The following is a 24,607-nucleotide window of genomic DNA, read 5'->3' as shown; positions in this document are numbered from 1 at the left end:
TGCAGGTTTCGAGAAGAGCAAATGACAAACAATAATTAGGAACTCAATGGGCTCACTTTTAGTGTAAGCACGTGTCTTGAGAGAAAGATGGCCCCTTCCGACCCTAATTCCCTCACATTCTCGCTCTGAATTTCCCTAAAAACCCTTGCATTGCAGTCAATTTCTTGAAAATTGAGGCGCTTCGACTTGCATGTCGGACTCCTGAGCTACTGGCGAACTATGGTATGTTCCTTTGCCCAATTCCAAGTTCATTTTTCTTGCAATTTTTCAATTGAATTTTGTAGTTTTTGTTTGATTTTTTGAACTTTGCTTTTTGAAAGTTTGGATCTGCTAATTATTATTAGTAGGAGCTGTCTGGTGGGGTGTGTGAGGGAGTAGAATTATCGAATTTTAGGGCAAAATGAAGTTTTTTGAAGTAAAGTTTTTGAGAGTGAAGCGGTGGGTGGTCTGGGTTTGTGCCATTGGCAAAGAGAAAACCTTTTAGCTTTTGATCTTTGTTGATTGGTCTCCTCCTTTTAGCAAAGATGTCGGTTTTACTGGGAAAGCAGTATATTTGACATATGTTATGCTGCCTTTTAGTGATGACGGCATTCAACGATGGTTCATTATGTTAATTTTATTGATTTTGATTGTGTAAAGAATTAGAAACTGGTAAGTCTGTAAAGTAGAAACTGTGTTGTACCATATTTTGCTTTCATTCTGAAACTAATTCATTCTTATCCAAAAGTTATAAGAGATAACGAATTTAGTGAGTATATTCTCCTAGAAGATGAAGGTTACTTGATCCTTAGAGAAAAACAATTCAAGCCCAGTAGTTAAAAAAGATAAAGAAAAACCCAACTGACTTGATGATTGAGAAAGGATTTCACAACTAAGAATCAATTAGAGCATGACAAGTTAATAGACGAGGTTTTTTTTTTTTTCCTTCAGTTGAGCTCTTGAAGTGTTTTTGCATAAAACTTAGTGTTGTTGGGGCGTTTTGTTCTACGATTGAATGAGGGAAAAACTTTAGACTTAATTGTTAAACATGCACTACAAAAACACTACTGATGAACTACTAAAGCACTACATAGTTACTACTAAAACACTTAAAATGCAGTAGAAAGACATGCAACACAGGAATTTCAAGGTTTCATTAGAAAGTTCTTTCAAATGTTTGCATCTAGTCAATTTGAAGACCCTCTATCTATTTTTTTGCAATGTGTTTCCATCATCCAAATGCAGTGTTTACCCTATTTTGGATGAGGGACCTTAAAAGTCCAAGAAACTTAAGCTAAATTTGTTAGGAGTTCTTTACAACAATGGACTTGAAAATGACTAGATGCAATAAGTTTGATAGAATTTTCAAATCTTCCAAATGTCATTTTGAAAATCCCTTGTTTAGTCTTTTGTAGTGCATTTCTAGTGCTTTAGAAGTAGATTTGCAGTGTTGAGTAGCTCCATACTTTGAAAGTCCTCACCCAAACACAGGGTTAGGGTATTTCTATGCAAACCACCATACTCAAAACTCCCTTGTAATACCTCCAGTGTTTCGAGTGTTTAGAGATCACTGTACTGTGAGCCTTGCTTTCCATTGTAAGCTATTATTTTCATTACTGTTTGTTAATCCATATTTTATATTTCATATGCCTACTCCTACCATGTTTATCAACCAGAATCAGAATACTTTTACTCTCTCTCATTCTCTCTCTGTTTTTTTAATGAGAAACAAAGACTTAAAAAGTAAAAGAAGTACAATGTAGAAACCAGTCAAGCCCAATGTTGTAAAAAGCAAAGAACCATAGTACTCAGTAGGCAACTGTGAACCAATATGTGTTTTTCTTACTTAGTAAACTTGTAACTTTCATTTATGTCTTTTTGTTCCCTACATATATGGTGATGCTATAAGTCATCAAAAGACAAAAGAAATTATGATGCTATTGGATTGTCTCTGTTCGTGCATTTATTAAGCAGCTTTAGAGCACTTTATAAATTGGATTTTTGTTTTCTCTGTCCATTATATTCGTGCGGATCTCGCCTGAGAGGGTTAATCAATTGGAAATAATGCTTGTATTTTAAATATAGATATTTTAACTCTTTTTTGCTGTCGAAGCCATCCAGTATCAAAATCTGCTAACCTAAGTTCTTTTAAGTATAAATAATAAATTAAGATAGCTTCTCCTTTTCTCACTTTTCCTGTTTTCATCCTTTTGTGAGAGGATTATATAATATGATGAAAGATGTCAAGTTTAGTGATTCATACGATTTTCTAATCATGTTGTTGCACTACTGAATTTATTTAAAGCTTCAGTAATATATGGAAGAAATCATATAATGTCTCCATGAGCACTGGTATGCATGAAGAGTGAAGATTTCAAAGATTGATGGTTTATCGGATTTCTCTAATATAATGAACGATGTATCATCAGGGTTTCTCGTGTTTAGTGATTCATACATTTTTTTAATCTTGTTGTTGCACTACTGAAATTTTTATAGCTTCGGTAATAATAATATATAGAAGAAAATCATGAGTTTTAGACTTTTATATCATGTAATGTCTCTATAAGCACTGGTATGCATGAAGAGTGAAGATTTCGGAGAATGATGGTTAATCGGATTACAATATACCTGCCTATACTTTAGTGGTCCTAATGTATCACTTTTGGCTATTCTTAATAGTAGTACATTCCCCAGTTAAATTGCATAACATGCATTATATTTGCAGGTGTCTGAGAATCACCGTTTTTTACCATTAGTGTCCATATTTTGCCGTGCTTAATTTGGTGATGTCCTCTTTTATCTTTTGAACTTTGTTGACTGGTCTCCTCCTTTAAGTGTTGTGGCCATAAAGATGTCGGTTTTATCGGGAAAGCAGTAGATTTGACATATGTTATGCTGTGTTTTAGTGACGAAGGCATTCATAATGGATTCATTATGTAAATTTTGTTGATTTTAATTGTGTAAAGAAGTAGATACTAGTGTATAAGTCTATGTCATATCTGCAGTGCGCATGTGCTGTACCATACTTTTGCACTCATTTTGAAAGTAATTCGTTCTTTTCCGAAACTTATTCTCCTGGAAGATGATGGTACTTGATCTTTAAAGAAAAACACTTCAAATCCAATAGTTAAAAAAGAAAAAAAAAATGACCCAACTGACTTGATGATGGAGAAAGTATTTCACAACTAAGAATCAATTAGAGCATGACAAGTAGATAGACGAGGTTTTTTTTTCCCTTCAATTGAGCTCTTGAAGTGTTTTTGTATAAAACTTAGAGTTGTCGGGTGTTTTGTTCTATGTTTGAATGAGGGACAAACTTTAGACGTAATTGTTAAAAATGCACTACAAGAACACTACTGATGAACTACTAAATCACTACAAAGTTACTACTAAAACACTACAATGCAGTAGAAAGACACGCAACAAACAAAGAAATTTTAAGGTGTCATTTGAAAGTTCTCTCAAATGTTTTTGCATCTAGTCATTTTGAAGCCTTTTTATCTAACTTTATTTTATTTTTTGTAGTGCGTTTCTGAAAGGTGTAGCCTAGGTTTCATGGAACTCTAAATACCATCATCCAAATCCAGTGTTTATACTATGTTTGGATGAGAGACCTTAAGAGTCCATGGAACTTAGCCTAGGTTTCATGATTCTTATGAATACTCCTTTTCTTTGATGTATGGACCATTTCAACTCAACTCTTACATTGCAGCTTGCATTAAAGACTTCTCAGTTGGTTGACTGGTTTTATCAGATTTGATATTGCTAATTGCTGGGGGTGATATATTTAGCGCATGGTGTAACTGTGAGATGGGTTGTCTAAATGACAGGGAAGTCGCAACATATTCAACAAAGGCTCAACATTGTAAGTGGACTTGTAACCCATCTTTCTAGCTTAGCCTGTCCTAAAGTACGTGAGGAGGCAGAATTGCTACCGTTGCTGCTTTTTCCAGGTCTGATTAATAGAACAGATGTGTGGCCCAAAGCTTTGGAGAAGTGCGGACCTAACAAAAAGATGTGTGAAAAAACCTATATAGAAGTTTCATGGTGGGTGCCATAAATAGTTTCCTCTTAAAGAAAAGGCAAAGAAAGATAACGTGTCCCAGCAAGGTAACTTTCTCATTGTCAGTCTTCCACTTTTTTTTTTTTTTTTGTGGAAAATACTTTGGAACGAGTATTTGAAAGTAAGTGAAGAAATAAGATAACTAGGTGGCTTTGGCATCACTGAACAAACAAAGAGACATGAATATCTTTTATTAGAAGAAAGTTGGGAACTTGCTCAAAAATCTTTGTTTCTTGGAAATTTCCCATTGTCGGTCTTCCACTTGTTTTGTGGAAAATACTTGTCCTTTCAGCTTTTCCTCTTGAACGAGTATTGGAAACTAGAGAGCTCTTGCATGAGGATTTCCTTTGCTTCTTTGAGGGGGATTTACATTGCACGGAAACATTACAGCGGTTGGGCTCAAATTTGTTGCCACCTCACATTGTATATTTTAATTTTGTGGCGTGACAACACGCAATAGGTTGACCACGGCTACTTTGGCATTCTCATTTCATGTAATTCATTGTTCTTTTTGACATATAACGTTTTCAGTTGACTTTTTATTGGTTTTGTTACTTGATGGCTTGTGTCATGGTGTTGATTAGAAACTAAAATTAAAAACCGAAAATATAAATTTTGAAAGCTCAAGAAACCAGTTTTTAGTTTTCATTTCTTTAAAAACTAAAAATTAGGAGTTGTCAAACAAGTTTTCTTTGAAAATTAAAAACCGAAATAGAGTCTCTTGTGTCAGAACACCTTTGAGTAATTTATCTGCTTCGTGAAGATTGTAAACCTCGTGAACGAGAAATTTGTCATTGTGACAATAACATAAGCGGTACAACATTTGTTTTTATAGAAGTGGAAAATTTTATTTTTTAAGTTATTAACTTTTTAGCATATATATTCTACCATTTATATAGTGACGCGTGGTGTACCATTTTGTGTACCGATCAGGTAGTCGACAGTCGGCATTCCTCAGTTACGTCAAATCCTTATGAAAATTTTTGTGTGGAAAATACTTGTCCTTTCACTTTGGAATGAGTATTGGAAATCACAGTCAGTCTTCCTTAGGAGTCCATGTGTTAACGTGTTCCTTTCAGCTTTTTCTCTTCAACGAGTATTGGAAAGTGGACAGCTCCTGCGATTTCCATGTTGCTGGTTTGAGAGATATTTTAACTTTGTGGCGTGACAATACGTAATATGTTGATTACACCGTTGCCTTAACGTTTTCATTTCATGTAATTCATTCTTTCTTTCCCACATATAACGTTTTCTGTTGAGACTTGAGAGTTTAATTTGTTTTGTTACTTGATGGCTTGTGTGACGGTGTTGATTAGAAATGTTGGCTGATGGAGCTGCTTGCTAGGCCCTTCCAACTTATCTTTGGCTTGATACTGGATGTCAATGTTTGTTTGCTGATGTTCTCACTAAATTAGTTTTTGTTCTTCCTTTTAATCCAAGTTTAATCCTTATGTGATGAAACATTCAAATCAGTCTAATGAAACCAATATGAGCAGTTTCATGCACTGGACTCGTAGTTTAATTTGATTAAATGGTTTAGCTCATTTTTTTAGTAGTAAGTGTTGTGCGTCAAATATGAAATCAATAAATTAATACAAAAAAAAATGACAAAACAAACAATTCAAAGTAACACAAAGATTTATACTAATTTGGCATAAGCCTACCTCCAATGCAGAAACGGCCAGAAAATTTCAGTAATAATCAATAGAAATTACAAATAGAGTTTTAAGTCTCAAACCTCAAATCCCAAATACACCTAGTAGTTCTCTCAAATAAAGAATAAATGGACAAGATGAAAATACATCTCTCCCAAAAACCATAAAATGTAGCACCAATATCTTGAATGTATAATTGCCCAAAACCTTTCATTTTCTCTTTTGCTAATGGGAACCAAAAGAAAAGCTCCTTTTTTTTTTTTTTTTCCTGCCTCTCTCTGTTTTTTAGGAACCGAAAGGCATAGGTTGCCTTTCTTTTTCTTTTTGGTGATGCAACCAAAAGAAAAGCATCCAATGCCTTCTAATATTGGCTGCTTTCTGCCTTTAACTTAGTCGTCACGTGGCTTTCACATGGAGCTATTAAAACAGCCAATCAATAGGCTTGAGCCAAAATAAACAGCACAATCGGAATGAGCCACTAAATCTAACAGTAAGCATCGGTTGAAGTGATCAAACAGAGATCGTTTAACCATTTCTTAGCTTCTCTGTTTTTTTTTTTTGGACCATTAGTAATTGTTTGGAATTTTAACAGTACTCGAGAGTATGAGATACTCAAAATATTTTAACCGTTAAATAATTTACCATAAATCACCTTAAAATTTTGGTTCTTTTACTCCTCTTTAGGTAAACAGTCATACTAATCAAAGAAATAAGTCATCATCTGACCTACACTGAACCGTGTGGTCCTCACCACCTCCACTACCAGTATAAGCACTCAATTGTCCATCTCCCTCCCATTTATTTCCTTTCCTACCTCTGTGAATTTCCTCTATTCCTACAACTTTGTTGCGAGAATTTTCAGTGCGATTTTTCTGCTTCTTTCCTTGCCATTTGTCACTTCTCTCTGCCTGCGCAAGCTTGTGTTGATCCTGTATTTTGTTTTTCTGGTAATTCTCTGAGTCCTTAATCTCTTTTGCTTAATATACAATTTCAATTACGAAAACAAGATTTAAACTTTCTATTTTCTTTTTAACTGCTCATTTTTGTTTCACTTGTTCATTTGTTTGCCGAACCCATTTTCTCACTAAATTAGTGATTATTTTTCCCTTTTAATTGAAGTTTATCTTTTTAGTTATGCGATGAACATTCAAATCAGTCAAATGAAACCAATATGATGCAACGAACTTGTAGTTGAGTTTGATTAAATGGTTTTGCTCTTTTTTTAGTACTTTTCCTTGACCAAAGCGATCAAACAAAGATCGTTTAACCGTTGGTTAGTGTGATCAAAACTTGAAAGTGAAATTAATCAAAGCCATTTCCTCTCTTAATTTCACTTTATACAAAAGAGAGAGCGAGTGAGTATTGCTAATTGTTCAATAGTTTCTAACTATAGCTTCTCCGTTTTTTTTTTTTGGGGGACCATTACCAATTGTTTGGAATTTTTAGAGTACTCGAGAGTATGAGATTTACAGTAATATCACTTAATTTTTAGGGTACTCGAGAGTATGGATTTTTTAGAGCGAGTATTGCTAATTGTTTAATATCACTTCAATTTTTTTTTAAATTTTAAAACATTGATCTTCTATCATTATGCTTGTTCATTCAGTTATTGTTTGCAGTACCCGATTTACAGCAACTGTGTTTTCCGTTGGCATTGACTTTGAACACCCAAAGAGCCCCTGCATCTTTTTATTCAAGTGAATCAGCTCCTCGATGGAAGTATGATGTGTTTTTGAGTTTCAGGGGTGTAGACACCCGCAAGGGTTTTGTATCCCATCTATACCATGAATTGTGCAAGTGCCATGGATTTACAACTTTCTTTGACGATCGAGAGCTTGAAGAAGGAACAAATATTCCTCTTGAGCTCCCAAGTGCGATCAAAGAATCGCATATAGCAATTGTTGTTCTCTCACCAAACTATGCTTCTTCCAAATGGTGCTTAGACGAACTCACAACTATTCTTCAATGCATGGAAGGCAGGAACTCAGTTCTGCCGGTCTTTTATGAGATAGATCCATCTGACGTTGGAAACCAACGGGGATGTTTTGCCAAAGCCTTCGCGGATCATGAAGAAAAGTTCATCACTACTGAAGACAAAAAGAAGGTGACCCAGTGGAGAGCTGATTTGACAAATATATCCAAATTTTCTGGGTGGCATTTGAAGAATTTTAAGTAAGCATGCACGGACAATTAATTTCCCATATCTTTTTTTTTTTTTTTTTTGTAAAGTTGGACTTCATTAACAACAAGGAGTAAAACAGAGGAGCCACAAATGCAAAAGCTCCACTCCCAGCAGGGAGATGAAAAGTACGAATGTTTTGTTTATCTTCCATTGATTGCTTATTTTACTTTTCTTCCTCGTAGATCTGAAAGAGAGCTTATCGAAACAATCGTCCACAGTGTCTGGCGGAAAGTGCAAGCTACATTCATGCCATCAGATTCCTCACGGAAGTTAGTTGGAACTGATTATTCACTCGAGCAACTATGTTTGCTATTAGCTCATGATGCCAATGATGTTCGCTTTATTGGGATAACGGGGATGGGTGGCATAGGCAAGACAACCCTTGCTAAGCTAGTTTATGATAAAATCTGCCATCATTTTGAAGTTCATTTTTTTCTTGCCAATGTTAGAGAGGCTTGTGCAAAAAATGGTATAGTTGATCTTGCAAAAAGACTTCTTTCCTCGCTCTTGAAGGAAAGGACCGAAGAAATTTGGGATGAAGAGCGCGCAAGTGTTCTCACTGAGAAGTTCTTACACAATAAAAAGGTTCTTCTTGTACTTGATGACGTGGATGAATTAAAGCAACTCCAAGTGTTGGCTGGAAATCAAGGTTGGTTTGGCATGGGGAGTAGAATTATCGTTACAACTAGGAATCAACGTCTGCTAGTCCAACATGATATTGCAACATCATATAAGGTGGAGGGGTTGAATGATGCTGAAGCACTTAAGCTCTTTAGCTTGCATGCCTTTAAAAAAGACCAACCCGAGGAAGTTTTTTTGGAACTGTCTAAGTATTTCATTAATCATGCTGGAGGCCTTCCATTAGCTCTTGAAACTTTGGGGTCGGCTTTGTTTAAGAGAGGGCTAGATGCTTGGCATAGTGTACGGGATAATCTATCAAAAATTCCTAATCCAGCTATTTTTGATAAACTTAAAATAAGTTATGATGGACTAGAAGAGTGGGAGAAGAGCATTTTTCTCGATGTTGCATGTTTCTACAAAGGGTATTACAGGAAGCAAGTAATTGAAAGTCTAGATAGGTCTAATTCTTTTGGAATCTCTAGCCATATTGTGATAGATGTACTAATTGAGAGATTTCTCCTCTATCAAGATCACCAAAAATGCATACGGATGCATGATTTGATAGAAGAAATGGCATGGACAATTATTGGCCACAAGTCTAAGGAGCCTGGTCTACGCAGTAGGTTGTGGCTCTATGATGACATTTCTCATGTATTCAGGACCAATATGGTAAGAAGTTAAATACCAAGTTTGAAAGAACTTTTGACACTATTATACTTGAATGTGAAATTAATTTGTCCTTTTTCCTTAATTGTCAGGATTTGAGTGCAATTGAAGTCATATCGTTAACCTTGCCTAGATATGCAGTGGTCGAGTGGAATTGGGAAGCCTTCTCTAAGATGGATAGACTGAGGATTTTGATAGTCGATAATTTGAGTTCGATCTTTTCTTCAGGCCCTAAATTTCTTCCGTGTTCATTGAGATATATATGGTGGTTTCAATATCCTTCTAATTTTCTTCCAACCAACTTTCACATGCGCCACCTTACTGAACTTCACATGTATGGAAGCAGTCTTGTTCGGTTATGGGAGGGAAAAGTGGTAAGAGTAGTATTTTTACCATTAAAAAAAAAAAAAGTGATGAGAGTAGTGATGAATAAAATGATACCACTTGGGTAGTGACTAATCAGTACTCACTTTTTGGACAAGTATATTTTATTATTTTCAAAAATAATGGACATGCTATTTAATTTTTCTTGGGGCTTTAAAAATAAAGAACACGAACCAAAACAAAAATGAGCATATAGAGTACTCACTAGTGAGTACTTAATTATTATTCATCCTTGAATAAATGCTATTTAATATACAAAATAATCATTTATTTATTTATATGATCTTAATCTTATCGATGTTGTACAGGACTTGCCCAACTTGAGATGGATCGATCTTAGCAACTCAGGTAAATTGAAGAGTACCCCGGATTTCAGTGGTGTTCCAAATCTTGTGAAGTTGAATCTTCGAGGTTGTTTCAATTTAGTTGAGATACACCCGTCTATTGCACATCTTAAAAAACTTGAACTTTTGAATTTTGAATGCTGCTCAAAACTTGAGAGCCTCCCAAGTGAGCTTAAAATGGATTCTCTTGAATTTTTAAGTCTTAGCAACTCAGATGTGAAAAAGATTCCAGAATTTGGGGAGCAGATGAAGAATGTGTCCTCGATTGACTTAAGTGCGACTCCGATAGAGAAAATACCTTCAATTGGGCATTTGGTTGGCCTTCAGGAGTTGTGTCTAGTTGGTTGCTCATATCTCTTGAACCTTCCGACGACTATTTGTAATTTGAAGTCTCTTAGAAGACTCCGAATGCAAGGATGCTCAAAAATTGACAAACTCCCAGGAGACATGGATAACTTATGTAACGGATCGGATGCTAAAGCAAGGGAGGGGTGGGGCCTTCTCCGCTTACTAGGACTTGGAAAGAGTCGTCCTGATCCTCCTTGTTTGGATTTGGTGTTGTCTTCTCTAAATAGTTTATGCTCTTTGACAGAGTTAACAGAGTTATCTCTAAAAGATTGTAAACTCTGTGAAGGAGATATCCCCGATGATATTGGCTGCTTGTCCTTTCTGGAAAGATTGGATCTTAGTGGAAATAATTTCGTCAGTCTACCTGAAAGCATTAGACGCCTTTCTAAGCTTTCGTATCTTGATCTGGAGAGGTGCAAAAGCCTTCAAAAATTGCCTCCTCTTCCATCTAATAGCAAATTACATGTAGATGTAGACAATTGTACTTCCTTGCGAAGTTTGTCAGATCCATCCAAGTTGAACAGCAGATTCGCCAATTTGTATGATTTTAGTTTCACTTGCCTGAATTGCATTGCATTGGTTCAAGATGGAGGCTGGATACTCTCAGGGATTCTAAAATTTGCCACTAATCAAGAGGTACTCTCTCTCTCTCTCTCTCTCTCTCTCTCCCTCTTTTTTTTTCTCTCTCTCTCTCTCTAAATAATTGATCTTTCTTCAGCCACAGGGAATCTCAAAAAAATATTTGAGAGGTATGGTATGCCCTGGAAGTGAAATTCCAGAGTGGTTCAGTAATCAGAGTGTGGGACATTCACTAAATGTGGAGCTTCCTCCACCATCATGTACCAACTGGCTGGGGATTGCCTTTTGTGTTGTTTTTCAAGATGTTAAGCTTCGTTATGATTATTTCGAAATTGAGTGTTTACCTGATGTTAGCCCTAGGATTTTGACCAAAAGAATAACGTCTCTCGAGTCAGAACACCTTTGGGTATTCTATTTGCTTCGTCAAGACTGTCTTGATGAATTTTTTTCTTTCTTAACTTACTTTGATGGTAGTTTTAGAAGGGATGAAGCAAAAGCATTAGTGAATAATGTGAAAAAATGTGGGGCTCGTTTGTTGTACAAGCAAGATTTGGAAGAACTCAACCAAACTCAAAATCCTGAAATGAACACGTGAATATCGTGACGAGGCAACTTCAAGTGGACCTGGAAGTGCTAGCATCAACGACACAAAACAAATCTGCAAAAGGCATTATTAGTCACCATCCTATAATAAATGCAGGTAAGTCACCGTCGCTTTATCCCACCAGCTTAATTGTCTTTAAAAATATTTTAGTCAATGAACTCGAATCCCACAAGCTATATATATTAAGATGGCCATATTTATTGAAAGGCGAGTGGATAAGAATGTTATGTATAAACACTTTTGCAGATTGCATTAAGGAGAGGGAACTGTTATTAGCACTAAAAAAATCTCATTTTACACTCTTTGTGAATCTTAAGTATATTTTTCTTTCTACTTATAGAAAGTTTAGAGCGTAAAATAAGATTTTTAGAGTTCCAATAACAATTCCCTAAGAAGATTGATTTAGACCTAGTTTGGGAGTGAGGTGCTTAAAAAAAAGCACCCATGAAAAAAAGCTGTGAGGGTTTTAGGTGTTTGGTAAACTGAAAAAAAAAGGCTTATTTTGGAAGCTGCTGTGAGAATAAGCTGAAATCAAAGGAAAAAGCTGAAACTGCTATTTGTAGCTTTGGAAAACTGGTTTTTTTTCAAAGCACACGGAGCTACAGTGCTTCTTTAATGAAAAGACTCACTATTAGACTGCTTTTTTTTCCAAAAGCACTTTTATAAAAAAGTTTACCAAACACTCTGCTGATTTATTTCACAGCCGCTTATTTTCACAGCACAGCCGCTTATTCTCACAGCAGCTTTTTTTCAAAGCACAGCAATACCAAACCAGCCCTTAGTATTTGATATTGAGCTTGTAATGTGCCAATAACTAATCCAATTCCAAATTCTTCTTCCTTGCAAAATCTAAAATATTATAATACAGAAATCTAACACTGACATCTAACACTAACAAAGAGTTTTTCATTTCTGAATTTCATTTCAGTTCACTGTAAAACCAGTCCCCATCATAAGCTTGGGAAGAATTGGAGGAGCCGGACTTAAAGTACGAGAACTATCCTAGCGCCGTTCAGTTGGCCTCTATGTTTCTTCCTTGTACAAGAATGAACCACAAGTTTCTGATCACCAATGTGATTTATCTTGCCTGATGTCATTGCTAATCTTGAGGTTCATTTTCTGAAAACACCTTTAATGTTAACACCAGGGACTTGAATTTCAAATATTTATAGAAAGGAAGAATTGACTTGTTTCCGCTTGTTTCTTTAACTAATGGAAACTGCTTGTGCAGTCCAGAAACAGCAATACTTCTTCTGTTCAGTTTCCAAAAGGCCCTTCCGCAAAAACCAGACAAACCTGTAAATCAGTATACATCTAGTCAGTGAATTTGAGAACATGCCAATCTTATGTAGCTGCTGTACCAGGTACAAAATTCAAAAGGAATATTTGGATGAAACACAAAACTTAGTCTTCCGAACATCATTTGAATAATTAAGTCCGTCAGCTAATAACAAAATGCTTGAGACCATGTCAATCATGATAAAACAGACAAGGAAACACTGAGCATTTCATTACTATAAGACATCAAACACATTTCAGACTACAAAATCTGCAAATTAACTGAAGCACCTGAGGGGTTCCTCCAGTTCCCCAGTCAACAACGAGCTCCTAGTTTCTCTATTATAAACTGCACTGAAATCCTACTAATTATGAGGTTACTTGATCTGTTACGAGCAACTAATCCTTGCCAAAGTGGCTCTTCGGAGTCAAATATTGTACATCATCAAGTTCGAGACTTGGCCGAACACCACAGCAAAACGGGATTTCTTCAGAGTCATCAGGAAAACAGGGCGAAGGCTTACCCTTAGTTTTCCTGGTGGCAGCTTCCTTCACCGTTGCCCTCTTCACATGGTTTGGGTGCACACAAGCAAGTCCAGTCATCAGCATCCTCTCCATTTCTACCATATCAAACTTCCCCATCAACCTCAGATCAGCAGCTTCAATCAGTTTTCCCTTTTCCCACATGCTTCAAACCTAATCAGAAACCACTGTTCCATCATCCTCCACCAGCTTTCTTCCCGTTGCTACCTCTAACACCACCACACCAAAGCTGTAAACGTCAGTTTTTACTGTTAGAACACCTGAATAAACGTATTCCGGAGCAAGATATCCCATTGTTCCAGCTGGTATAGTTGCTTCTCTTGCAATGATGGAACTGTGCTCAATCTTCTGCTAGACCAAAATCCCCTAGTTTGGTGTTAAAATCTGCATCGAGCATTATGTTGCAAGTTTTAACATCTCTGTGAATTATTTGCCTCTCACACTCCTCGTGAAGATATGCAAGAGGAAAAGCGACTCCGAGAACTATATCAAGTCTTTGCTTCCAAGATAGGACAACTGCTGAATTGAAGCTTTCGTGGAGAACTTTGTTGAGGCTTCCGTTGGGCAATGTACTCGTACACCAGGACTAACTCATTACCCTCACAGCACCACCCATGAGGCTGAATCAGATTCTTCTGCCGCAAACAACCCACCATAGTTGCAAACTCCGTGGCAAAAGGATGATGCAGACTACCAATCCCATCAGCCCTCTCAAACCTTTTTATTGCCACTTCTCCAACAAGAGTGCAGAGACCCTTTATAAACCTTAGCCGATGCCCCTTCCCCAATACCCTGTTTCGGTTAAACCCCATTGTAGCTGATCTTATATCCGCAAGAGACAAACTTGTCAGAACTTTTAAGCCCTGCCCATTTGAGGCAGAGAAACCGACACGCATGAACTACTTGAACTGGTTGGACAGGTCAATTTGAGCAACAAGAAGAGGCATTGGAGGCCTAGTTGACGAGTATCTGACCCCAAACCCGAATCATCTGGACAGCATCTCTGTACTCAATCAAACAGTAATCTCCCTCCCACTTGTCAAATCAATTCCTCTTAAACAACACCAACACAAGCAACATACACAACGGTGTTCACATCAATACCAATGTGGTAACCATTGATGTCAGCAACCAAGGATCAAACCTGGTATCGGATTTCATAGCGATGAATGATTCTTTCGACACCGAGGATGGCTCCGGAAAGCTCACATACCCCCTCCTGGATGATCCCAGAGAATCGACATCATAATAAGAGATTACTGGATTTTCTGGGCTACGTTTGGTACTTGGATCTTCTGGTGAAGAGCACGTGAAGCAGTCCCCTTCTTCAAAAGCATCCGTAGTAATCCCGGTTGGAGAGATCCGAAAGTCTTGAATCTCCACCTGTCAACAATGTGAATTGAAGAGCCCTGCCCATTCCAGGCAGAGAAACCGACACGCATGAACTCCTTGAACTGGTTGGAGAGGTCAATCTGAGCAACAAGAAGAGGCGTTGGAGGCCTAGTTGATGAGTATCCCACCCAACCGAATCATCTTGACAGCATCTCTGTACTCAATCAAGCAGTAATCTCCCACCCACTTGTCAAATCAATTCCTCTTGAAACAACATCAACACAGGCAACACGCACAACCGTGTTCACATCAATACCAATGTGGTAACCATTGATGTCAGCAACCATAGGATCAAACCTGGTATCGAATTTCACAGTGATGAACGATTCTTTTAACACCGAGGATGGCTCCGGAAGGCTCACATACCCCCCTCTGGATGATCCCAGAGAATCGACATCACAATAAGAGATTACTAATGTTGGATGGATTGTACTGACTATTACTTACTTGTAAGAGCTCGATTCGGACTTCTCCAACAAACTGTTTTCCCCGATCAATTTTCTAACTGAAATACTAATAAAGACAATTCTGTTTGATTAACTTCCAACTGTATTCTTCTTTGTATAAGTTTCCCATTAATAAATCTAAAAGTTGAAGCATTCACAGAAATAAGGATTCACACTTGTCGAGAAACCGAGTAAAAAAAAACCCCCCAAATGCTAGGGTCTCGGGCTACATTATGCAACAAGAACTGAGAGAGTGAATCATACTATTCAGTGACGTCTTAGAGGACCATGTTGACGTAAACATCGAAACCCCTCAGAGTTCCTACGAGCTCCTTGTCTCCCTTCATTATCACCCATATCTGCGTCTTTTTCACGAAAAAACCTCTCATTTTCCGATTAATTTTCTAGAGAAAATACCGTAGAATAAGAGGAAAAGAGTGGGCAAACCTGATGGGAGTAGCTGCGACGGATTGTTGGCTGCCATCGGAAGCAGAGAGCTTTGGCAGCAACAACTTGTCGCCAGGAGAGAAACGCAGACTGATGACAATTTGGATCTTTAAGAGCATCCTGTAACTTATTAGGAACTGAGACTGATGACAATTGGTTTGCAAAAGATATATAAGAGTCTGACAAGCGATGAGATGAAACAAAATTAGATATAGGATATTGAATACCCTTTGTAGAAGAATGACCATAACGAACAGGGGGTATCCCTCGATTTTCTCGAATAGGATAACGAGAACCCTGAGACTCACGATGTGGTTCATTTGAATCATTTGGATCATCACTTAATGAAATCTCATGATTGGACTCACCAAATATAGTAGGCTGAAGAGAGGGAGAATGAGTGGTTACCTCAGGATAATTCGTACGAGTAGCAGCTGATTGGTCAGAGAGTTGGTCAATGTGGGGATCTGTCTGTGGGTGGTCTATCTCATCATCCCTTTTTTCTTTATCTCCCTTTTTTCTTGTCCTCTCATACACCTTCAATATTTTTTCACCTTGTGCCTCATCATTAGGCAAATTTGCACCATCACCGACATCAGACAAGTGTTCATCACCAATGTCAAGCGGCAACTTCTCTTCCTCCTTACTCCATATCTCCCCCTGAAGAGAAGTGGCCAAATCTTCTTTTGAAAAAAATGCCTCGTGTTCCCGAAAGGTAACATCCATAGAGACAAAAAATTTCCCAGTGGGAGGATAGTAACATCGATACCCTTTCTGAGTAGCAGAATAGCCAATAAACACACATTTGATGGCTCTAGGATCCAACTTATCCCGATTTTGCATGGGGATGTGAACGTAGCAGACACAACCAAACACTTTTGGAGGAATATGAAGGAGTGAAGGAAGAGAATGATATTGGGAAAGGGTTTGGATAGGTGTTTGAAATTGGAGAACACGTGATGGCATGCGATTGATAAGAAAAACAGCTGTGTGAATGGCATCGCCCCAAAAACGTTTAGGAACTTGCATAGCAGAACATAAAGAGCGAGCCACATCCAAGAGATGACGATTTTTACGTTCTGCTATACCGTTCTGTTGAGGAGTATGTGGACATGATGTTTGATGAATGATATCGTGTTGTTGAAAAAATGTTCCAAGTCCATAATTCAAATATTCTTTCCCATTATCAGATCGAACGACTTGAATTTTAACATGAAATTGGGTTTGAATCATTTGATGAAAGATTGGAAAAATAGACATAACCTCACTCTTATTTTTTAGTAAGTATACCCAAGAAACTCGAGTGCAGTCATCAATGAAGGAAACAAAGTATTTAGCACCAGTATAAGTAGGAATATGAAATGGTCCCCAAACATCAGAATGAATAAGAGAGAAAGGAACATTACTTTTATGGGAACTTAAAGGAAATGAGACACGATGATTTTTAGAAAGAATGCAAGTTTCACAATGGAAATTAGAAACTTTGACTTTAGAAAATAAAGAAGGGAATAGATATTGTAGGTACTGAAAGGAAGGGTGTCCCAATCTTTTGTGCCATAACAAAATTTTTTCAGAAGCTTCAAATTGTTTGGCCTCCACTTGACAACTGTAACTTGTCTTCTCACAATCTGGTGGTAAGTCCAAGTAGTATAGACCTCCCCTCTCTCTACCATGACCAATCAATGCTTTCGTTCGAATATCCTGAAACCAACAATGGGTAGGAGAAAAGATGGCAAGACAGTTTAGTTGATTTGTAAGTTTACCAATGGAAAGCAAATTGTGAGAAAGTTTAGGAACATGTAAAACAGATGAGAGAGATAAGCCTGGTGTTAATGAGATGGAGCCTGCTCCAAGCACTGGAGTAGAAATACCATTAGCAACTTTAACGGTATTTAAAGGTGGAGTAGTGTGAGAAACAAACCATGTAGAGTTATTGGTCATGTGGTCAGAAGCCCCTGAATCAATGATCCAAGGTTTATTGGGAGGAACAATTGTAGTGTTCAAGGCAAAACCAAAGTTACCTGCATCGACTAAGGAAGTAGAAGCAGCAGTTGGAGAAACTAAGTGAGCAGATCGATCCACCCGAGGTATGGAAGGCGTTGGTGTCAGGTGTGCTTGTGATCCACCAATGCCTTTCTTTTGATTTTCCTTCTTTTGAACCCACCAATCAGGATATCCATGCAGCTTGAAGCAAGTGTCTCTAGTATGCTTATCCTTGTCACAATAAGTACACTTCCTTGTATCAGTAGTTTTGGATCCACCTAATCGAGAATTGGAGACTCCACGGGGAAATCGAGACGGAGCAGCTACCATGGCGGATCCTTCCACTTGTGGGCCAACCAACATAATGGTTTGCCTACTTGCTTCAGCATTCACAAGAGCATAAGCAGCACGAACAGAAGGCAGAGTTGTTTGAGTCAAAACTTGACTGCGAACATGATCTAAATGAGGATCAAGACCAGCCAGAAAATCATACAATCTTTCTTCCGAAATTTCTGTCTCTCGGGTAGCAATATCAGCAGCGCACTTCAATTTTCCAGGACGCAAGAAATCAATTTCTTGCCATATTTGCTGAAGTTTACCATAATATGCAGATAAAGGTTCTCCATTCTGGCGAGTCGCCAGTGCTTGACGGCGAAGTTCGTATAACTTTGATGCATCTTTTTCAATTGAGTAAGTTTGGGTAACAGCATCCCAAACATCTTTTGCAGTAGAGAGTCGGAGAAAAATGGCCCGTACATCTCTGGTCATGGAGTTGAGTAACCAAGATTGAACCATGGCATTCTCTTCCTCCCATATAGCATACAATGCATCAGCTTCTGCTGGTGCCATTTTTGTTCCACTAACATAAGACCATTTACCTCTGCCAGTGATGTAGATGCGGACACTTTGGGACCATGAGGAATAGTTGGACCCATCCAACTTGTCTGGGGTGATATGTAGAGACATATCACTTTAAGTAACAGTAGCTGAAACAGTGGTCTTGGAGTCACCCATTATTACTGCCTCAGAGGTTATGGGTAAATTTGTTGGGTGATTCCAACGGGTATGGCTTATGGGGTATTGGGTAGTATATTTTTTTTTTTTTGTGGAAAGATTTCTGGGTTTTGCAGAGATACTGCAAATGGGAAGAATATGGGAAAAGATGCAGCGGAATATGTATGGTCAACAAGCTGGATATGGGTAATAATGTTGGTAGATATGGCCAAATGAAAAAAAGAGTAAGATTGGGTTGGTATGAAAGTAGAAGACCTGCAGAATAGCAGGTCTTATTGGGTAGATGGCAGTAGTGCCAGTAAGTGAATCAGAATAGAAACTCTATTTGGATCAGAATGGCTCTGATACCATGCCAAAATAGAGTTAATTTCTTGATATATTAGATGATTATTTCTCATTACAAGATGGACATATATATAGGGAAAGAAAGAAGACATAGGACCTAACTTTGCCTAACTTGCCTAACTTGCCTAACTTACCTAACTTGCCTAATTTACATAAAGAAAGTTGACTAGCCTAACTTCACTAGCCATCCAATACTCATGGCTGCTTTTAGTTGACACCTTCCACTGTTCCAATTCGTATACAATAAAAATGGGTTTATTAGTTCATTGGTGTAGTAGTTGTTATTGGATTCGGGGGTATTAAATAGATGTTTTTAATGGTAACCTTTGTCTAAATGTCAAGGTTTGCGAAGTAACTCCTTTTTTGGCTGACCCAAAGATTAAGGGCAAATGGAAACATGTGTTTTTTTAATTTTGGAACTTTGGATTGTTCATATGATTTAAGGGTTGAATGGGTGAAATTTATATTTTACATCCGCATCACCTTATACTTTAAGCTTCTTCTGTTTGGTTTCTTATATGCAGTTAGTATTTTGCAAGTATATATTTGGTTTGGGCTGTGGGACTTCCGATTGTTGTTATTTTGTGCCTATTTATTAATAAATAGTGAAGAAAAACGCTAACGTTGGTTATGGTGTACTAGATGCAGGTGACTGTTTGTCAAACGTGTGGGGACAAAGGTACCGAAGATGCTTTGCTTTACTGTGACAAGTGCCAAAATTACACTCTTCATCGGTATAACTTGTTTCAATTGTGCTTCCAAGATAGAACAATTGCTGAATTGAAGCTTTTGTGGAGAACTTTGTTGAGGCTTCCGTTGGGCATGTACTCGTACACCAGGACTAACTTGTTACCATCACAGCACCACCCATGAAGCTGAATCAGATTCTTGTGCCGCAAACAACCCACCATAGTTGCAAACTCCGTGGTAAAAGGATTATGCAGACTAGCGATCCCATCAGCCCTCTCAAACCTTTTCACTGCCACTTCTCCACCAAAGGGCAGAGACCCTGTATAAACCTTAGCTGATGCCCCTTCCTCGACAACCCTGTGTTGGTTAAACCCCATTGTCGCTGATCTTATCCAAGAGACAAACTTGTCGGAACTTAACTAGCTGGCCCAATTACAACATAATACTCATAAACATTACATTAAATCTAATTAACCCTTAACAGTGATTAAGCTAATCACTGCTATTACAATTCATATCACTTCGACTTGCATGTCGGATTCCTGAGCTACTGGCGAACTATGGTATGTTTCCTTGCCCAATTCCGAGTTCAATTTTCTTGCAATTTTTCAATTGAATTTTGTAATTTTGTTTTATTTTTTTTTAATTTTGCTTTTTGAAAGTTTGGATCCGGTGATTAGACTTGAATGGGCCTAGGTTAAGTTAGTAGGACTGTCTGGTGGGGTGTTTGAGGTAGTAGAATTATGGAATTTTAGGGAAAAATGAAGTTTTTCGAAGTAAAGTTTTTTAGAGTGAAGTGGTGGGTGATCTGGGTTTGTGCGATTGGCAAAGCGGAAAGCTTTTAGCTTTTGATCTTTGTTGATTGGTCTCCTCCTTTAAGTTTTGTGGCCATAAAGATGTCGGTTTTACCGGGAAAGCAGTAGATTTGACATATGTTATGCTGCGTTTTAGTGACTACGGCATTCAACGATGGTTCATTATGTTAGTTTTATTGATTTTGACTGTGTAAAGAAGTAGAAACTGGTGTATAAGTCTGTGTAAAGTAGAAACTGTGTAAACTGTGTTGTGCCATGTTTCGCTTGCATTCTGAAACTAATTCGTTCTTTTCCGAAACTTATAATAGATAACGAATTTAGTGAGTATATTCTCCTGGAAGATGAAGGTTACTTAATCCTTAGAGAAAAACACTTCAAGAATAGAGTGAAACTGGGCTTCTTGTTGATCTTCTATTGTTTTACTTGTTCATTTGAACTTTGTTGATTGGTTTCCTCCTTTAAAGTTTTGTGGTCATAAAGATGTCAGTTTTACCGGGAAAGCGGTAGATTTGACCTATGTTATGCTGCGTTTTAGTGACGAGGGCATTCATAAATGGTTCATTATGTTAATATTGTTGATTTTGACTGTGTAAAGCAGATACTGGTGTATAAGTCTATGTCATATCTACAGGGTGCATGTGTTGTGCCATATTTTCGTTTTCATTTTGAAAGTAATTCGTTCTTTTTCTGACACTTATTCTCTTGGAAGATGATGGTACTTGATCTTTAAAGAAAAACACTTCAAATCCAATAGTTAAAAAAAGAAAAAAAAAATTACCCAACTGACTTGACGATGAAGAAAGTATTTCACAACTAAAAATCAATTAGAGCATGACGAGTTGATGGACGAGGGTTTTTTCTTTCTTTTCAATTGAGCTCTTTAAGTGTTTTTTTATAAAACGTAGAGTTGTCAGGGTGTTTTGTTCTATGTTTGAATGAGGAACAAACTTTAGACTTAATTGTTAAAAATGTATTACGAGAATAATACTGATGCACTAGTAAAGCACTACAAAGTTACTACCAAAACACTACAAATGCAGTAGAAAGACACACAACAGAGGACTTTCAAGGCGTCATTTGAAAGTTCTCTCAAATGTTTTGCATCTAGTCATTTAGAAGCCCCTCTATCCATTTTTTTGTATTGCGTTTCTAAAATGCTGTGTTTATACTATGTTTAGATGAGGGAACTTAAGAGTCCATGGAACTTAGCCTAGGTTTCATGATTCTTATGAATGCTCATTTTCTTTGATATATGGATCATTTCAACTCAACTCTTACATTGCAGCTTGCATTGAAGACTTCTTATTTGGTTGACTGGTTTGATCAGATTTGACATTGCTAATTGCTGGGGTTGATATATTTAGTGCAGGGTATTACTGTGTGACGATTTATCTAAATAACAGGGGAAGTCTGAGCATATTCAACAGACTCGTTAACATTGTTAGTGCTTGTGGCCCATCTTTCTAGCTTAGCATGCCCTAAAGTACAGGAGAGGCAGAATTACCATCGCTACTTTTTCCAGAAGAGATGTGTGGCCCAAAGCTTTCGAGAAGTGCAGACCTAACGAACAGATGTGTGAAAAAAACCCATATAGAAGTTTCGCAGTGGGTGACATAAATATTTTTCTCTTAAAGGAAAGGCAACTTTTTCTGTCAGTTTTCAACCTTTTTTGTGGAAAATACTTTGGAACGAGTATTGGAAAGTGGGTGAAGAAATAAGATAAGTAGGTGGCTTTAGCACCACTGAAAAAACACAGAGACATGAATATCTTTTCTCAGAATAAAGTTGGGAACTTAGTAAGACATGAATTATCTTTTCTTAGAAGAAAGTTTGGAACTTACTCAGAAATCTTGCTTCCTGGAAATTTCCCATGGTCGGTCTTCCACTGTTTATGTGGAAAATACATGTCCTTTCAGCTTTTCCTCTTGAACGAGTATTGGAAAGTGGACAGCTATTGCATGGAGATTTCATTGTTGCTTCTTTAAGGGAGATTTACATTGCACGGCAACATTATAGCAGTGTGGCTCAAATTTGTTGCCACTTGGCATTGTATTTTAATTTTGTGGTGCGACAATACGTAAACACCGTTATTTTGGCTTTCTCGTTTTATGTAATTGTTTCAGTTGACTTTTTACTAGTTTTGTTACTTGATTTCTTGTGTCATGGTGTTGATTAGAAGCTAAAATTAAAAACTGAAAATACAAATTTTGAAAGCTCAAGAAACTAGTTTTTAGTTTTTATCTCTCTAAAAATTAAAAACTGAAAGTAGTTGTCAAACAAGTTTTCTTTGAAAATGAAAAATCGAAAATAAATTCTTTTGCGTTAGAATACCTTTGAGTATTTTATTTGCCTCGGGAAGATTTTAAGCTTGATGAAAATTATCATTATGCATTATGTTAGTGGATCATGCTAATAACATATCAATCATATTTAATAGCTGGAGGCATTGGGCAGGCTGATCACATACATATATCAAAAGGGGACTTGGATTGTCTGCCCTTCCATTTCGGTGCCCTTCCCGTGCCCTCCTGTTTTGTGTGGTCACGGTTAAGCCACGTTAATATTTTATATTATTTTTTTATAAAAATAATAAAACAAAAAGAAATAGTAATATAAAATGTTGACGTGACTTAACCGTGACCACAAAAACAAAAGGGCACGGGGAGGGCACCACAATTAGAGGGCAGACAATCCAAGTCCATCAAAAGGAGCACCTGACCTTGGAATGCTGGTGTGAAAAAACCTAGATTTATTTCCTTTTTAGAAAGAAAAAACAAAAACAAAAAAAACAAAACAAAACAAAGGATATAAATATATTTTCTCGATATTCTGGTAAGAAAGTTGGAAGCTTACTCGAAAGTCTTGCATCCTGTCACTTTTATTGTGGAAAATCTTTGTCCTTTCACTTTAGTAATGGCAGTACGTGTGTATGGGGATTTCCTTGGGAATGAGGGAACAATTATGCATTCATGGAACTATTGTTTATAATTTCTTATGCTTGAAGTTTATGATTACGCGTCATTTAGTTTTTTGTTTTTTTTTTTTTGTGTTACATGATAATTTTTGTTAAATTAGATAGTGGCTCATTATTACAGTGGTAGAAAAGTGTTAGGTCCTTGCATGACGACGTGGATTCAAATTTTGTCGGTGGTTAATCTAACATCTAATGTATCACTTAGTTTAGTTTGATCAATTATTCATGATGAGGTTTATGTTCTTACTTAACTGTAGTTTTACTCAAGGGGTATGCTATCTACACATCCATTTTTACTTCTCACACATCCTTTGTTAATTTCTATCTGTTGATCTTCTTCAATTCATCCGATCCGACTGCCGAAAATTAAAGGGATGTGTGAGAAGTAAAAAAATGTGTGTGGATATCATACCCCTTTACTAACCCCTTTATATATCTTGCAGCTATTGAACAGCAAACCCAAGGTGTTGGTACAACAATTGGAAACTAGAATTTATTTTTAGACTGTTTAATTTATATGTAATAGTCAGGTTTTAGATAAAAGAATAAGGAACTTTTGTTGGATAACATGTGAGCGGTAAATCCTTACGTTAATTTTGGGGCTAATATTGTGCAATTGCTAAAATGGCCTTACGTGTTGGATTTACCCCTCTACTGCTCTTGTGTGAAAAAACCTAGATTCAGGTTTCATAGTAGGTGACATAATTATTTTCCTCTTGAAAAATGGGAAAGTTGGGAAGTTGCAGAGAAGTCACAAGTCTTAGAAAAGGATCCAGTGGATTCTAGCGATCTTGCGATCGGGATCGTTCATCGTACATCGTGCGGTCAGTTTTTGTTAGGTACTATTTATATTTAATTTTAAATTTTGAAATAATTTTTAACTGCATGATGTACGATGAACGGTTACGATCATAGAATCTTTAGAATTCCCAAGTCCTGCATCCAATCACTTTGGTGAGCAGAGAAAAGGTGAAGCTTCTTGGAGATTTCTCACAGCCGGATCCTTTTCCACAAGTCTTGCATTCAATCACTATGGTGAGAATGATAAAAAATAAAAATAAAAATAAATAAAAAAAAGGGCACTTTGGTGAGTAGAGAAAAGGTGAAGAAAGATAACACGTTCCAACGGGGAAGCTTCTTGGAAATTTCTCACAGTAATCAGTCTTCTTTTTTTTTTTTTCTGAAATAAAAATAAAAATAAATAAAAAAAAGGGCACTTTGGTGAGTAGAGAAAAGGTGAAGAAAGATAACACGT

General features: G+C 37.1%; 2 protein-coding genes and 1 pseudogene across 5 annotated transcripts in view; 1 reads left to right on the top strand and 2 right to left on the bottom strand.

Annotated features, from left to right (window-relative positions):
• The first annotated feature begins 1 nt into the window (after nt 1).
• LOC126587864 (TMV resistance protein N-like) overlaps nt 2-24,607 on the top strand; it is a 33,156-nt gene continuing 8,550 nt past the window's right edge. Inside the window, exons 1-8 of one of the 4 annotated variants that reach the window (XR_007611239.1) lie at nt 2-222; nt 3,810-4,089; nt 7,304-7,869; nt 8,062-9,169; nt 9,259-9,540; nt 9,859-10,878; nt 10,961-11,521; nt 12,354-12,617. Coding sequence is in view for 3 of the 4 variants with exons in the window: in XM_050252946.1 (XP_050108903.1) it covers nt 4,024-4,089; nt 7,304-7,869; nt 8,062-9,169; nt 9,259-9,540; nt 9,859-10,878; nt 11,296-11,301 (3,048 nt within the window). In the remaining variant the exon portion in view is untranslated. Of the gene's footprint in view, nt 223-3,809; nt 4,090-7,303; nt 7,870-8,061; nt 9,170-9,258; nt 9,541-9,858; nt 10,879-10,960; nt 11,522-12,353; nt 12,618-24,607 lie in introns of those variants that run through there. The other 3 variants (XM_050252946.1, XM_050252944.1, XM_050252945.1) reach the window with 3 other exon arrangements.
• LOC126587874 (L-type lectin-domain containing receptor kinase S.6-like) overlaps nt 12,190-24,607 on the bottom strand; it is a 45,232-nt pseudogene continuing 32,814 nt past the window's right edge.
• Nucleotides 17,057-19,093, bottom strand: LOC126587880 (uncharacterized). Its single transcript, XM_050252967.1, has 2 exons — nt 17,553-19,093; nt 17,057-17,232 (listed from the first exon to the last, which is right to left on the bottom strand). Exons 1-2 carry the CDS (start codon nt 18,478-18,480, stop codon nt 17,198-17,200), a joined length of 963 nt encoding a protein of 320 aa, XP_050108924.1. The 5' UTR covers nt 18,481-19,093; the 3' UTR covers nt 17,057-17,197.

This window comes from Malus sylvestris, chromosome 10, assembly GCF_916048215.2.
Source record: "Malus sylvestris chromosome 10, drMalSylv7.2, whole genome shotgun sequence".
NCBI lineage: Eukaryota > Viridiplantae > Streptophyta > Magnoliopsida > Rosales > Rosaceae > Malus > Malus sylvestris.
This window is presented reverse-complemented; position numbering and strand designations above follow the sequence as displayed.

Excerpts from the sequence above, each read along its gene's own strand:
- LOC126587880 (XM_050252967.1), bottom strand. The coding sequence starts at position 18,480 with ATGTCTCTACATATCACCCCAGACAAGTTGGATGGGTCCAACTATTCC. Across the intron at positions 17,233-17,552 it reads TACTTCCTTAGTCGATGCAG|GATATTCGAACGAAAGCATT; the intron begins GTAACTTTGGTT and ends TGTTGGTTTCAG.